Source organism: Diceros bicornis, chromosome 5 (genome assembly GCF_020826845.1).
Source record: "Diceros bicornis minor isolate mBicDic1 chromosome 5, mDicBic1.mat.cur, whole genome shotgun sequence".
NCBI classification, from domain to species: Eukaryota; Metazoa; Chordata; class Mammalia; order Perissodactyla; family Rhinocerotidae; genus Diceros; species Diceros bicornis.
This window is the reverse complement of record NC_080744.1, coordinates 50930893-50947019: the sequence shown is the minus strand read 5'-3', so window position 1 is coordinate 50947019 and position 16127 is coordinate 50930893. Positions and strand designations below refer to the sequence as shown.

General features: G+C 34.5%; 1 protein-coding gene across 2 annotated transcripts in view; it reads left to right on the top strand.

The window, feature by feature from the left end:
• CCPG1 (cell cycle progression 1) overlaps positions 1-16127 on the top strand; it is a 38316-nt gene that overhangs the window by 12957 nt on the left and 9232 nt on the right. For both annotated transcript variants that reach the window (XM_058541626.1, XM_058541627.1), the window contains exons 2-6: positions 2448-2516; positions 4726-4846; positions 6763-6839; positions 7676-7880; positions 12276-12527. In XM_058541626.1, coding sequence (XP_058397609.1) covers positions 2457-2516; positions 4726-4846; positions 6763-6839; positions 7676-7880; positions 12276-12527 — 715 coding nt within the window. In that variant the 5' untranslated portion in view covers positions 2448-2456. The remainder of the gene's footprint in view (positions 1-2447; positions 2517-4725; positions 4847-6762; positions 6840-7675; positions 7881-12275; positions 12528-16127) is intronic.

Genomic DNA, 16127 nt, shown 5'->3' with positions numbered 1-16127 from the left:
ATTCTTTGCATCCCACAGATCTAGGGCCCTTTAGTTGCTTCCTCATCTTAATATATGCCCTTTTAAAGATTCATATCTGATCTTCTTTTAACACTCCACTTGAAGCCAGGTACCCGAGGGTTACTGTAAATATTCAATAAGATTACCTTTTAATCTTGTTCCCAACACATAGATTAAAAGACGTTAATCTTATCAATTTACTGTTTTCTTGTTTAACCTGAGGGGTGACTCAAGGGCCACAAGGATTTATAAGCTTGTTTTACAGAAGAAAAAGAATGCCTTCAAGGAAGTTACGATCACCAGATAACCAGCCCCCAGCTGCATTGACCACCCCCCCAATTTAGATTGCCCAAGGGCTTATCTGGAGTGAAAGAAATATGGATTACCCCTTTGTTTCTCTGAAACTCCTCCTGCCAAGCCCCTTAGCCCTATAAAACCCCCTGCATTCTTCTCTTATGAAGGCAGATTTGAGAGAACCTATCCTCCCACCTTCTCATTTTGGCCAATTGGGGTAAACCTTTCTCCGTTTCCAAGCACTGGTGTCTCAGTGATTGGCACGAATTTGAGATTAAGAGGTTTGGTATGGCACTCATGCTAGCATAATTGCCTTTTGAAGAACTTTCATATTCTTTAATTTTTTTCTGCCTTTGTTTTTGCTCCATAATGCTTTTCCTGTTCTCTCCTGGGAAATCCTTCCACTGTCATCATAGCTTCCTTTTTTTTTTTAATGAGGAACCAGAACTTTATTTTTTGTGGTATCTTTCAATTTTTGAATTTTGGCAACTAATTCAGTTAAAAAACATGCTGTTTAGCATGTCTAAAAACCATTGCAACTTCGTTTATAAAGCCTTTTTTGACCATTCTCCTTTCCTTCTGCAGAGTTAATTGCTCAGTTGTGTTGTCCCATATGTCAACCCATATTTTTCAAATTGTTATAAAACAATTTGAATACAATAGTAACATATCACAAAGTTTTTTTTTAAATTTGTAAAAGCTGATTCAATGAGAAATTGGGATTTATATAGTCAGTTTAATAAGAAATGCTAAAATAAAATTGCTAAGGTATAAAATTGGTTAATATCCTATAGGGTATTCAGACTGTAGCCTTTGGGATCATCTGGACAGAAGAAATTTATTTCACTGTAATAGTTTTTTACAAGTTTACCTTTAAATTTATAGAGTTATGTCAAATTACTGTGTTGTACACCTGAAACTAATATAATATTGTATGTTAACTATACTTCAATTAAAAAATTAATTAATTTAAAAAATAGAGGTGTAAATCTCCTGGGCCCTAATCAGTTTTAAATAGAAAATCAAACAATCAGGTGACCTCAGGTGAACTTATTAGAAAATGCTCTAGCATGACATTAAAAGTCACACAATCACTTTTGTCTTATTTTAGATTTTGAATAATTTGTCTGAAACATGCTAATTTTTGTACTGTTAGTGACCAACCACCTCTTTATATCTTCTCTTTTTAAAATATTAATTTACCGGAGTTTCTAGAATCACTAATGGAAGATTCAGATCTATGTTTTTTTGCCCTGCTGTCATTTGAGCACTGGTTCCATGTTAAATTATCTGCAGTAGAGTTCTGTTAGAACACCAGCCATCAACTTGGATCTAATGTGTTCTCAGTATATGTGCAATAATAGAAGCATTTGTAAAACTTAAATGTATAGAACAAAGTCAGTAAGATACAATTCACTTTAATGAGCTTGGTTTTGAAGTTTAAATAGGAGTTTCAAATAGAAAGGGAGAACAAACCAGGTAGAGTGACCAATGTATACTGGTTTAGGGCTTGACTCTAGGTTATTGACAATGACCACAAGTTTCTAACCAGTCTCTGGTCTTTTTCTTCCCCTGTTTTAATCCAACTGAAGTATTACTGACTTGATTATTTTCGTAAAAGCTGTTTGATTATGTTCCTTCCCTGCTTGAAAATTTAAATCATTTCACGTTGCCAATAGAATAGACTTCATTTTGCTTGGACTCAGAGCTCTTCTATTCCCCACCACTTGGTTTCTTCAGCCATTCTTTTCACACCTTACCATTCATTGAAAACATAGGCTTTTACTCTTCTGTCTGTTCCCCCATTTGCTATTCTCTCAGTGCTTGACTTCTTCAGACTTTGAATTGGGTTCTCCTTTCTCTTCAGTTCTGCCTGGCCGAATTCTACATTTTCGTTTAAACACAGCTTTATTCATTCCAACAGTATGACTCTCTAGACTGTTCTAGCTCAGGAGGATCTCCTTGTCTTAAAATTTGGTTGTATTTGTTCATACAGGTATGCAAGCATATCCTATATGGTAAATCTGTGGGTAGGTTGTCTCAGTTTTACCTGGAATGCAGTAAGCCACTTTTCATCCTTGGGTCGCATATAGCACTTCCAATAGAATTATTAAAAGTGTGCCTGACATGTTAATATGTTTTTGTATTTTTAGACCTGAAAAATGTCTGAAAATTCCAGTGACAGTGATTCATCTTGCGGTTGGACTGTCATCAATCATGAGGTATGCTATTTAATACTTTTTATAAGGCAATTTGTAATATTACAGTGTTAGCAGTGATGTAAACTGGGTTCTTGAAGGCCAGTATTTTTCTACATTTAAGCATAAGGTTCCATTGTCTATAGCTTGGACGTTTTCCCAGCCATATTAAACTTCACTGCTGAAAACTCTTAATGAGCCAGCGTCTTCTACATTATTGTACATTGCTTTCCTCAGCTTTTGAGACGTTAGGCAAATATTTATTGAGTTTATTATTGGTCAGACCCTGTGCTTTACCTACATTTTCATAAAATTTTAAACAACTCTTTGTGATAGAGATTGTTTTCATTCTCCTTTCATAGTTGAGAAGACTAAAGCTTAGAGAGGTTAAGTAATTTGGCCAAGATTAAGTAAGTAGAAAATATCAGAGCCCGCGTTTAAACAGACTGGAAAGGAGCATGGAGAACATGTGTTCTACTTATGATATGTTGTATTATGTTACTTTATGTGATCAGCAGAACTTGACAGGAAAAGGACTATGGCTAGAACTCTATCACAAAATGAATTTTATTATAGAAATATGATGTTATGGAACTAGTACATGATAAACATTAATTTATTTTCTCACACTGGTAATATATGTTCATTATGGAAAATTATAATAAACTGATGAATACAAGCAGAAAGATAAAAATCATGTATACCTCTTTAAAGTTTTAATGGATTTATTTATAGTTTTCCTGTTTGTTTTTAGGATGTCTGTGTCTCACTTGTTTTTCTTCGTTAATAAAAATTTTAAATAGTATTTTTTACAATTGCTTTGATAATTTAAGATTTAGGCAGTTGGTTAGTCATGTCTTCTAGAAAACAACTTTAACAAGAAAATGATTGCTTTTTTCTGCAAGAAAGTTTCAGAATTTAATAGCAGCTGTACCAATTAAGATTGATGTGGTTTCTTTTTTCAGTGAATGACTTTTCTATTTTTAACCTGTTCTCTACGAAGCTTAAATCAACTCCCATAGCAACAACTTCTCCTTCAAGGATAATTAACAGTATAGGAGCAGGGCAGCTGTGGGAATCTTACTTGTGAGTCTTCAGTGTGAAGCAAGACTGCAAACCTCTCTGTCACTTAGCCAAGTGTGTCATTAGGGTATTCTCTATTAGAGGAATCTTGTCACAGAGTAGGTCATATTTGTACTTTCATCCCTTTTCCCTCCAAATCTAGTTTTAATCGAGTTCCACTCTTTCTTGCTTATGTCTCTTACATGTATTTCCTTTTCCTTTTCCGTTGTCACCATTCTGATTTAGGCCGGAACTGGTCTCCCCTGCAACCCCCAATCCACCCTGACCTTGCCTCTGTTTCTACTATGCTCAGCCCCAGAGTCTTACCTTCAGAATTCTCTTTAGGACTCAACTCAAAACCCACTCCTTTAATAAATTCTCTTAGTTTTTGCTGTTTTGAGTTATGTATATCAGGAGAACTCAGACCTTTCAATTTCATGGATTAGTAAGCTATAGGAAAAATTGAAGGAGGGGCATGGAGAGAGGCAGAGTCAATTTAGTGGTTAACTTTATTTTGCTAATTAAGATGAGAAAAAAAAACTCTTAAGATCCACTATTTTATTAAAGAAAAGACAGTGTGACATCAAAGTAGGAAGGACAACCTTGGAAGAATAAAGAAGTGTAAAATTTTGAAATTTATAAGGAAAGTTTACTCTGGTAATCTAATAGGTTCATTTTATTTCTTGCCATTAAATTTTTTTAGTTATACATTCCCATAATAAGTAGTTATTTCCATGTGGCTGTTTCTCTGAATAGGCTGTAAATTTGAATTTTGGATTTGAATTTTTTATATCTCACAACACCTAGCAAAGTCCCTTGCCTAGAGTAGTTCCATATATTTTTAGTAGAAGAAAATTTATAGAAATAGCTAAGTTAAGAAACTTATCTTTTGGAATTCAAATTTATTGTTTAGGCTTATAAAATAGAGTAGTTACAGCATTTGACTTTTGGACTGACTTCTCTTAGAATCCGAACCTGTAACTCCATTCTGTTGTTTCCCTGCCGTAGGCCTTTATGGACTAAATTGAACAAAAGGTAGTTGGATTAGAAACTGTTCCCTTTGTAGTATAGCAGCATCTGGGACTTTTAATAATGGAAGCAGCTACGTGTAGTCAAATCACGCTTTGAGCAGCTGATAAGATTAATAACTGATTATTACTTTTTCCCCTAGGGGTCTGATATAGAGATGGTGAATGCTGAACATGGTACAGCCAGTGACAGCTGCGAGCTCACCCTAGAACGTTCATCTTCAGAGCAAGAGGAGCTACAAGTATTGCAGTTCGAACAGGGAGGTAAGATGTTAAAAAAGTCTGATTTTTATTTATTTTTTTTTTTAAAAAAGATGTGTGAGCGACATTATGAACTTGCCTGCTTTCTAGGTGGGCAGCCTTTCTGCCTAATCTAAATGATCAGGTCACTGAAGGAGTAGAGTTTTAGAGTGGATTAGGTGGGCAGGCCTGCGGAACTCAGTGGCACCAACCTACCCAGGGGTTTATTTGCAGCTGTAGTATATAGTTCGGCCTCCATGTAACTCCTTGATTATACAAGTCTAACCAGTAACTAAATATGATAAATCTTGATTAAGACTAGTGGTGTACAAAATTATTTATTCATCACAAGGGATTTACTAAACTCTTCTCCATTTATCATGCTTCAGAGTACTTTGGTTAGAGGTGGTAAATGGTTTTTAACTACCATGTTGCATTGATGTTACATATACTTCCTGTGGGATTTAATGCCCATGTTAATTATATAGAGAAGTAAGACACCCAGAAAATTACTACATATGCTTATCTTCATATTTAAATTACTTTTTCTTTTGCTGAGGAAGATTTGCCCTGAGCTAACATCTGCTGCCAATCCTTCTCTTTTTTTTTTTGGTATGCTGCGACCACTACATGGCCACTGACAGACAGGTGGTATAGGTCTGCACCCAGGTACCGAATGAACCCAGGCCACTGAAGCAGAGCTCGCCAAACTTAACCACTGGGCCGCCAGGGCTGGCCCTAAATTACTTGTTAAACTTAAAAATAATTGCATTGCAATGTAAACAGAACATTTCCCCATCAGGAGAATAAAGCAGATGTGTCAAGGCCAGAAATATAATAGATTATACCTGTTAATCTTGTTTTCAGCCTATGTGTGTGATTACTATTCTCATTTGAACCGTGATTCTCATCTTGCATGCGTCAGAGATCTCTTTGTGAATCTGAAAGCTTTGGATGGTCTCTCAAAAAAAATGCATATATTCACATATGTAAAATAATTGCCATACTTCCTTGGGAGTCCTTGGACCCAAGTCTACTTTTATTGAGGAATCTTACCTCTAAATTAGTATTCTGTTAGGGGCTATATAACACACACAAACTGTGGCTTTTATTTTATTGTTTTTCTTTTCCTGTTATTTTGGAGGGGTTACGTTATGTGAGAAATACACATTCATCATAAAGAAAAAGCAAAAAAAAATTTAAAACCGCCTATAATTCTTTTTATCCAGAGATAATTGCTATTAACAGTTGGTATATATTCTTTGCTATGCATAAATTTATATGTTTATTATATATTGTTTTAATACTTTTAACTTCTATTAACATTTTATAGCCTTTTCATTAAAAATATAATATTATAAACTGTTTTGTTTGTATGTTTGTTTCTTTGAGGAATTTCTTATAAAATATATCTGCTGTAGTGACATTATCTTGTTTTTCTGTGTTCTTTTGAGTACTTGTTTTTTATATTCTATTTTTTATTGTAAAGAATTTATAATTTACAGCCATAGTTTTGATTCTTGTGTTACCAGGCATTGACAGTTATAAGGAATTTTGAAAAAACTAAGAATTCAGGCAATGTGCCATCAGATGTCTGAGAATCAATTTTCCATATTAATAAATTTTTTAAACACCTTAGATTAAGTACATACCTTGGTATTATAAAGTAGAGATTATGTTTACTTAGAGATTGTATTTTTTAGAAGATTTTAAATGAGTTCGGTTCAGTATCTAAAATTATCCCCGGACAGTTTCAAATAATTACATTTGAAATACAGAGATCTTTTTAGCAACAGTAGAGTGACTGTCACAGTTGTAAGTGGCATGTCATTAGATCCACTGTAAAAAATTAGGAATAGATTTTATGTACCCAGATTATAATATATGTAGAGTACAAAAGTTGGTTAAGTGTAATTGAATTGGTCTTTGCTTTATATCAGAGAGCAGCCAAAATAGCACTGTGTTAATGGGAGAAACTGCTTATCCACCTTTGGAGGAAATGAAGTCAGCACTTGAGGTAACCTTGTGTTTTACTCTGTGGGTATATGATAAACAGTATTTCTTAGAGAATACTAATTAAAGCTTCCATTTCTAGTTGTGCATTCTGTTACTATTTGAATTATAGACAACTTTTATTGAAAATTTTTAGATTCTACAGATTGGTCAGTTTTAAGGTTAAAGTTTGGTTCTATTTTAATTCTTAATTAAGTGAGATGTCTTTTAATTTAGAAAAGTAATTTCTTGGTAATGTGTTAAAGACCTGTTGATTTAACCTAATATTTTCTTTGGAAATAGATTGCATTCTTGAATTATATTGAGAAATTAACCTATTATCATATCTAAAATGAAGGTTAATTTTTAAATTTGAAAACAAACTAAATCTTGTCCTTTGGCATTTTACTTCTAGATAAAACTAGATAGCTAGATAAACTTTACATGGCCTAGTTGTTGAAGTTTATTACATGCATAACCAGAAAAATTTGATTAGTGTTTTATGGACTTCCTGACTATAGAGTTACACTCAAAAACCTGTGGAATGGTGAGAAATGAATCCTCTCCTCTCTGTGATCATTGGGTTGTAAAGGTGGGTATCTTAGCTTCTGCAGCCCATGAGGAGTAGGCAGCAGTTTGATGTAATTTTGAGAGAGAGAGTCACCAGTGGGTTTGATGGTGCTTTCAGACTAAAAGATGAGCCTACTATTGAGTAATCCTTTCCTATTGGGCAGGACTCATCTTTTATTTTAAGGCCAAATTATTGTAATACTTAAGTACCATTATACATTTTGAACTGTGTAGAAAATAAAAAGCTTATAAATAATTATTGAATTTGTCTCTAAAATTATGATTCCTCAGGGAGAGGAAGAAAAGTTACCGGAAGACAATGTCTATTTTGGAACTGTCAGTGATGATTCTGATATTGTTACCCTTGAGCCACCTAAGTTAGAAGAAATTGGAACTCAAGAAGAAGCTATAATTGTTAAAGAAGCACAGAGTCCAGAAGATTTTAACATGGGCTCTTCTTCTAGCAGCCAGTATACATTCTGTCATCCAGAAACTGGTAAGAACTACATAAAGAATACACTGATAATGAGACTTAAGGACTCCTATGACCACATTTTAAATAATGGCTTGGTTTTTTGGTTTCTAACCCTAAATTTCAAGTTTTAAATGTATTTGGGTGAAACTCAAGAAAATTGTTTGTAAAATCTACTGTTTTATCTAGTGTTTTCCTAGACTCAGGGCCTAGAGCACAGTAGTCCATTGCTATAACAGTAGATACCCTCTTTTATCATTAAGTAAAAGATGAAAAAAAATAGCTTCAAGGAGATTTGTTAAGGTCTCAAACACCCCACAATGCATTTGACATGTTTTATTTATTTTTTTGTGTATGAGGAAGATCAGCCCTGAACTAACATCCGTGCCAATCCTCCTCTTTTTTTTTTTGCTGAGGAAGACTAGTCCTGGGCTAACATCCATGCCCATCTTCCTCCACTTTATATGGGATGCCGCCACAGTATGGCCTGACAAGCAGTGCATCAGTGTGTGCCTGGGATCTGAACCCGGGCCTCCAGTGGCGGAGCTCGTGCACTTAACCGCTACGCCATGGGGCCGGCCCTGCGTTTGACATGTTTTAGATCTTTTAAGAGTGAGAGATAGAGCCGTTAGATCTAAAAGCAGGGGAATGTTAAGATTTTTGCTTACAGCGGTACATATTTTATAATGAGGTTAAAGAAACTTCTTATTGAGGTCTTCCAATTATTAGTCATTTAACAAACATTTATTGAATGCTGCCATTTGCCAAACAGGGTTCAAGGAACTGGCAGTACAGCAGCATCCCAAAGCCCCTGACCTTTGGATCTGTCATTTTTGATTGAGTTATGAAAATGTGCCTATTGTAAGTCACATTCTTAAGGCAGTTAATGCCTATTGTTCAGACAGAATCATGTGGAGGTTAAAATGTGAGTTACTTTCTACATTCTTTGGCTCAGTTTTAGGGATGTATATAACATCTTTCACAATGATATAAATATTTAGACAAAGTTACTGGAAAATATAAGAAACAAACCTGTAATTAACCCACAATTATAATTTAAGGGTGAATTATGGGAGAGACACCTTGGAACTCTGCTAGTGATTACAAGAATTTCCTAATTTGATGCAAAAACAGGAACACACAGTATTTATTTCACATCGTTTTTTTAGATTTTGCTGTTCTTTAATATTTACATTTGCCAGAACAGATGATGGAATTTTTGTTATTCCAATTTAAGCTAATAAAATGTCAAGTAGTGATTTTTAGCTGTCTCATTTAATGATTAGTTATTTTCAATTTGTCTATCAGTAGATTGCCTATAAACAAGAGCTTGAAAACACTTGATTCAAATATTTAAATACTCATCTGACATTCTTAGTGGTCAGAGGAAAATTCAGCCTTGGCCAGAGTAGTATACAAAGTACATTTATTTATGAGAGATAATGTAATTGATTTTAGAATCCTTTTTGGTCATCAAATTTTATTTTATTTATTTAAATTCAGGATTCGTGCTGTATTCAAGTAGTCTTTTTTTTTTTCTTTCTTCTTTTTTTTTTTTTCAAAGATTTTATTTATTTATTTTTTCCCCCCAAAGCCCTAGTAGATAGTTGTATGTCATAGCTGCACATCCTTCTAGTTGCTGTATGTGGGACGCGGCCATGAGGCCGGAGAAGCGGTGCTCGCCCGGGATCCGAACCCGGGCCGCCAGCAGCGGAGCGCACGCACTTAACTGCTAAGCCACAGGGCCGGCCCAATCTTCTTCTTTTTTTAAAGACTATAGATGCTGGTTTAATTTGAGAATATTTGTGAGCCAGAAAAGATAGTCAAATTGAAGTGTGAAGTATTGTAGAAGGGTCCAAGCTGACATTTAAGAAATTGATGCTACACAATGGTGATTTATTTCAGGAACTTGGACACTTCAAAGAACATTTCTAGTTTTTATTTTCTTTCTGAACTTGGAATTCTTGGGAATTCCAAGATTCAGTTAAAAGGAATATTTTATTAGGTTTATTTTTTATCCATTGCTATCCTTCCCAAAGGAATTAATTGTTTCAATAAAGAAAATGTTAAAAAATAAAAAAATGACGTTTTGGATTATGTTGAAAATGCTGTATATGTAAATCAATTGCCAGGAGTTTTTGGTCTCTTTCCCTTACCACATATTTTTCTTCTTTGGTTAATTTCCTGCTACCCATTGCTTAGTTATTTTGTTTTTTCCCTTTCCCTTTCTTCTCCATCTCTATGGGATTTCAACTTCAATGTTTTCTTCTTCTAGATTAGATTCTTGTGGTGGTAATATTTTTTGTCGATTTAAGAACATTCTCCACTCCCTCCATATGACCCTCTCCTCCCCCAAGAAAGCAAAGTTGGTAGTTGTAGAAAAGTTTGTATTGTATATGTGTTTTTAAAAAGGCTTGATTGTTAGATTTTGATGGAGCACGAATAACAGTGTTAAGTGATAATTAAAATAAATATTTCACTTCTCTTTTTCCTTTTTATTCTTTATAATAAAGCTTTATACATCTTTTTTCCTGTTTATTCACAAAAGAAAGGTGGTGGGAGAAGCTGTGGAAGATTCCTGAATGCATAAGGGGATGGGATGATCAGCTGAAACACCATGTTCCTAGCCAACTCGCTTTCCAAGGTGGTGTGACTAAATCTGATCAGCTTTTCTAGAGCTGAGTGTGCCTAGTCACATTTACTGTTTACTTAGTGCTTTAAAGATATCTATTGTCATCTGTGATACTCTAAACAGGTGTTCAAAATTGATCTTGTAATAAAGCTGGCTAAGCTTATTGCATGCCTTTGCCTTGCTTGCATCTTGGACTGTGGGCCAAATTAAGCTTTAAAAGAAGTTTAAAAGTCAAAGTATTTCAGCTCTCATATGTATGGGTTAAAAAAGATGGAAGCATTAGATAAGGCTGTGAATTTATTAATATGGGTCAGGCTGGTTTGTTTACTTAGAATATATAATGAAAGCAATATGTTAACATAGAGTTGAAAATTTATTTAAGGAATTTTGACAAATGGCGTGTTTTTACATTTACCCATCTTAATACTGTCAGAAAGTCTGACTTAAATACTCCAGCCATGATCATGAATGCCTTTGTATTATGTAATGCTTTGTTTAAGTCTTCCTTTCTTTCTCTTTGTCCAAGAAATGTAACCTCACAGCTGAGGCAACGGCATCTTGGAAAAACTAGTGATCAAGAATAACCCGATAAACACGATGGGCATAAGGGTCATGACCAAAAGATCTTTCAGTGGCATCTGTATCACTAAATATTAGGAATATTCATTCATTCAGTAGTGCCTTCTGTCTTTGTGTTTGTTGTAAGTGTGAAAGTTAACCGAATCCTCCGTGATCCATCTTGGAAAAGTATTGCCTAACCTAAGTCACCAGCTTTCCTGTGGCATGGATATCCTGTCTTATGAAGAACTGTTTTGCTTTTTTGAAGCATGAATGTTTGTTGTTTTGGAGCACTTTGTATCAAGTTGAAGTTCACAGTTTATCCTTACTTTTAGAGCTTTTCTTCTAACTGGCCTGTGGAAATTATTGTTGAATCATCTAATCTTGTCAAAATATAGTTTATTGATACATGGAACAGTGTTAAGAAATTATACATTTGAAAAAGCTGAGGGTGATTTTTCTAATGGATATGTTTCCAGTACTTGAGATTTCTTGTGGAATTTTTTTTCAATTTGTTGTTCATTATTATTCTTTTCATAAAGGAGCAGCACCAGGCTAGTCCTTAATATCGGAGATAGCTGTTGTGTCACTTCCTCATGCTGACATATTTACTAGAGGGTAAAATTAATAACCTTCTAGTAAGAGTGGCAGTCGAAGGGAAGGGCTCATCTGACTTCTGGAAACCTGTGTTAAGCTATAGAGCTTTGAACCTTGATTGTGGGCTCATAGGATGGAAATGAAACTAGGGACCATATACATCCAAGGACACCTTTGGTAGTTATTGTCCTTTTAAGTCACAGGAACTGCTTGCATACTTGTGTTCCTTAAACAGTTGAGCTTAAATTCCCTCTATTTGAAATTAAATGAAGAGATAGAGGTTTATTTTCCTTCCAGAAATCGTATTTGTTTATGGCTCTAATAGCAATGAAATTAGTAGGCTAAGAGAATGATTGGTCTAATGGTGTAAACTACAAGGGAGGTTTAAAAAAAAACAGATCATCAAAGGCACAGAGTATGATTAACAGATTCTGTGTATCACAGTTGAAATCTTTTATGTTTTGGCTTTATGTTGATAAACTTGGAAAAATTGAGTTTTTGTGTTTTTTTGTTTTTTGGCTGTCTTATGTAAAAAGGCATGTAGGGATGGCATTGATTATTCTAAATCACATTTACTGGGAAAGCTTTTCTAAAATTTTTAATATTTATCTACATTTTTCTTTTTAAAATAGTATTTTCGTCTCAGCCTAGCGATGATGAATCAAGTAGTGATGAAACCAGTCATCACCCTGGTCCTGCCTTTAGACGACGCCGTGCTAGGAAGAAGACTGTTTCTAGTTCAGAATCTGAAGAACGGCTACTTGCTGAACAAGAAGCTGAACCCTCTAAGGAGTTGTGTAAACGCCAATTCAGTAGTGGTCTCAATAAGTGTGTTATACTTGCTTTGGTGATTGCAATCAGCATGGGATTTGGACATTTCTATGGTAAGTATTTGAAAATTTGTTATGCATAAACTGATGGCTTAGTGTAGGGGCACGTACTAAGAGTTAGAAATTCTGGGATCTGTTTTTAGTGTCATCATTGAATACATGACCTTGGAAAACTCTCAACCTATTTGAACCTCAGTTTTCTCATTTGGAAAATGGAGATAGTGTTGCCTATCTCACAAAGCTGTTTTCACTTAAATTAGCCATTATTTAAGAAATGTAAGGATTATTAGCATATATGTTTTTTTAAAGAAAAAGATTGGAAGATTAAAAATATGAAATACAAAGGACATCATTTTACTTTAGATTCACAATTAAACTAGTTTTAACTGTGACTTTTTTAGGATTCAGTCCCAGTTGAAATAGTTACGTTTGAAATGTTACAATAATTGGTGCTCATTATTTCTACCTTCAGGTTTCATGCAAGAATTATATTTTGTGACATTCATTGCTGCTTCCATGATTCACATGAATTGAGAATTCATTAGTTTTATAGTTTAGCATTATACATTGCTCATTATTATCCTTGTTAGTGTTTATGTACATTGATTATCATCTTAATGCAAAGCCTTTAAAAGTCTCTTGGGTGAAAAGAGGAAGGAACTCCATGTGGTGTTGTCGTTTGGGAGCCTAACCATTGAATCTTATTTAACGTGTGTATTTGTACAAAGATGAGAGTATTTGAGAACTGAATATTCACACTCTTTGCTTTATTAGAATTAAAAAAAAAACACTTTAAACAAAATGTCAACTTCACAAATTCCAGTTTGCCTTATATTGACTACTTTTAGGTTTTTTGCCTACATAATCCACAGTTTACCTTTCTGAATATTCCCAGTTTGCTAGTTCCTTCCAACAGTGTGTTCTTTATGCAAAGATTGAAGAATTAGGTATACCCTATGTTGACTTATGGAAAAGATAGTATTCAGCAAAGTGTAATGTTAGAATAAACTTAATTAAGACAATCAATACTTATTTAAAGTCAGAATCAGTAAAATGTGTTTCTTGTATTTAACTTCATGTTAATAAAAATAAGTATTTAGAGTCCTGGTGGATGCCTGCTTGAATTTAATACTGAGAGACTATAATTTGTATCCTCTCTTGAAGTTTGTTGTAATGAAATTTGACTTGAAATATATATTTAACTTTGTTTATTATCTAGCTGGAGCAAATGTATGAATGTGTTTTTTGAGCATGGTTTTTTTCCCCACAGGTAAACATGGAGGTAACAAAGGAGAAGGTCTTATTTCAATCTTTTTTTCTTACTAAAAAAAAAGAATTGGACAGTGATTTAATGTTAATCCAAATTGTATTAAAACCCCACCAACTGCATGACCTTTAAGTATTTTGTAGAAAGATGAATTTAGAGAGGAGTGCTTTCAAAATTGAGAAATTATGGCCCTGTTATTTAGGATTTTGGTTACTTGGAAAATTTACTTTAACAATTCTATTTAATAAAACATTTTTTCTGTACTTTTTCAAATTAGCTTTTCAGAATATGGAAAGCCTGGGTAATGTAATATAAAATAGGTCTATATTAGTAATGAGATTGACTCAGTGAACATAGAAAAACTTAGCTGAATGACTGTTAGCTTTCGAAGGTCACTATTTAAAGGACATCACATTTTTCCTTAATTCTGGCACTTATCTCAGCACTTTAAGAGCTCTTTTGAGTTGATTTTAGAGCCAGTTTGAATTTCCCATGCACCGTGAAGTCAGTCATTGCACTCCATAATTAGTCATTTACTTTGAAAAATCATTTAACAAAAACACACTCAGAATGTTCAACCTTGTGTCAAATCTATCCTGGAAGGAGGAGAAAACTAGCAGGACTAAGGATAGTAAAAGAATGTACTTACAGGTGTTTGGCACTGCTTCAGGTTCTGAAAGTGCTTACAAAAGTTTTTAAAAAAAATTTCATGTCTGAAGCACCTATCTTCTTATTCTTTCTTTACTTGTAGACTATCCATATTTTGAATCATCAGTGGAGTTCAATTGATTCATTTTCCTCATGGAGTTGCTTTAAGTATTGATAGACTGCCCTGCTCTTTAGCGGACAGTATAACAGAATATAACTAGGTGCTATGTAGCACAGACAAGAATTACAGCTCAAGGGTACACTTACTGAGTCATTCCAGAGGTGGTAGTATTTGTGTTGGGTCTGGTCTTATTATGCTTATGCTAGGCAAAGGAAAGTGGAACATTCCAGCAATGAAGAACCTGATAACCTGAAAGTAAGCTTGCTGGGTTTGGGAGCAGGGAAAAGACTGGCTGGACTTTAGCAGAATAGATATTTAGAAATAATGGAATAGACGGTTGGAATATGTGGGGTGTTGTTATATTGTAAAACATCTGGGAATCTGGGTAGAGTTTGATGTATAACATGACCTAAGAGCAGTAATTTTAGAGGAAAAGTACAGGAACGTAAATGGTATGGGAAAAATTAGAACAGTCAGCTAGGAGATTTTGTAATCCAGATATTCAGTGATCAGGGCCTTGACAATTATAGTGATGGTGGGGATGGAGAAAAAGCTGGTGAAATAAGGGACACTGAAGTAATAATGGAAAAGAGAACTTTGATCCTGGAGACTTGAGATATTGGTTGTTTATTTTTTACATTCTAAGAAGTGTGCTAGCTCTGTTACTTTTGGAGTTGAAAGTGTTACTGGGGAAGAGTTTTGCTAGATGATAAAGTAAATAGATGGTGAGCACAGTTTGATTTGTTTTCACCCAACTTTAGTCTAGAATAGTTTAGGGCAGGTGTTGAAGTTTGATTTTTTTCATGAAGACACTCCAAAAATTGTGCCCAACAGACAGCTGGATGCATTGGCTGGAAGCTCTGGTGGGATTGGGACTCTGTAGAAGAGAAGTCTTATAGCAGTGATAGCAAACACTGACAGGGTTAATGTGATTAAGATAGGCAGATTTGTAGACATGTCTGGAAGGCCAAAGGTTGTACCTTGGGCAGTAACACTTTATAGTTAGGCAGCTGAAGATATAGGAAAGAAACCCCAATAGTTAGTGAGATTGATAAAGGCCGCATTAAGACAGTCATCAAATGTATGCTATGTAATAGCACTGTGAATTCAGATCTCACCACATAGTTTTAAGTTACTTTCCAGTGGGCAAAGGATTTCACCCTATTGGTAGTTTGAAAAGAAAGTTAGAGGTTTTCTGTTACTCTGGAAACTACAGATGAATTTATTTCAATATTTTTAAAAATCTGAGATTCTTTTGAATGATATTGAAACAGATTTGCTATGCTTTTTTTTTTTGTGGTTTTCTTTTTTTTTTATTGTGAAATTTTTGTTGTACATTATTGTTTATCAGTCACCGTATAAGTGCATCCCTCCACCCTTGTGCCCACCCCCCACCCCCCTAGCCCCTGGTAACCACCAAACAGTTCTATCTGTCCATGTGTTGGTTTATCTTCCACATATAAGTGAAATCATGCACTGTTTGTCTTTCTCTTTCTGGCTTATTTCACTTAACATAATACCCTCCAGGTCCATCTATGTTCTTGCAAATGGGACGATTTTGTCTTTTTTTATGGCTGAGTAGTATTCTGTGGTATATATATACCACATCTTCTTTATC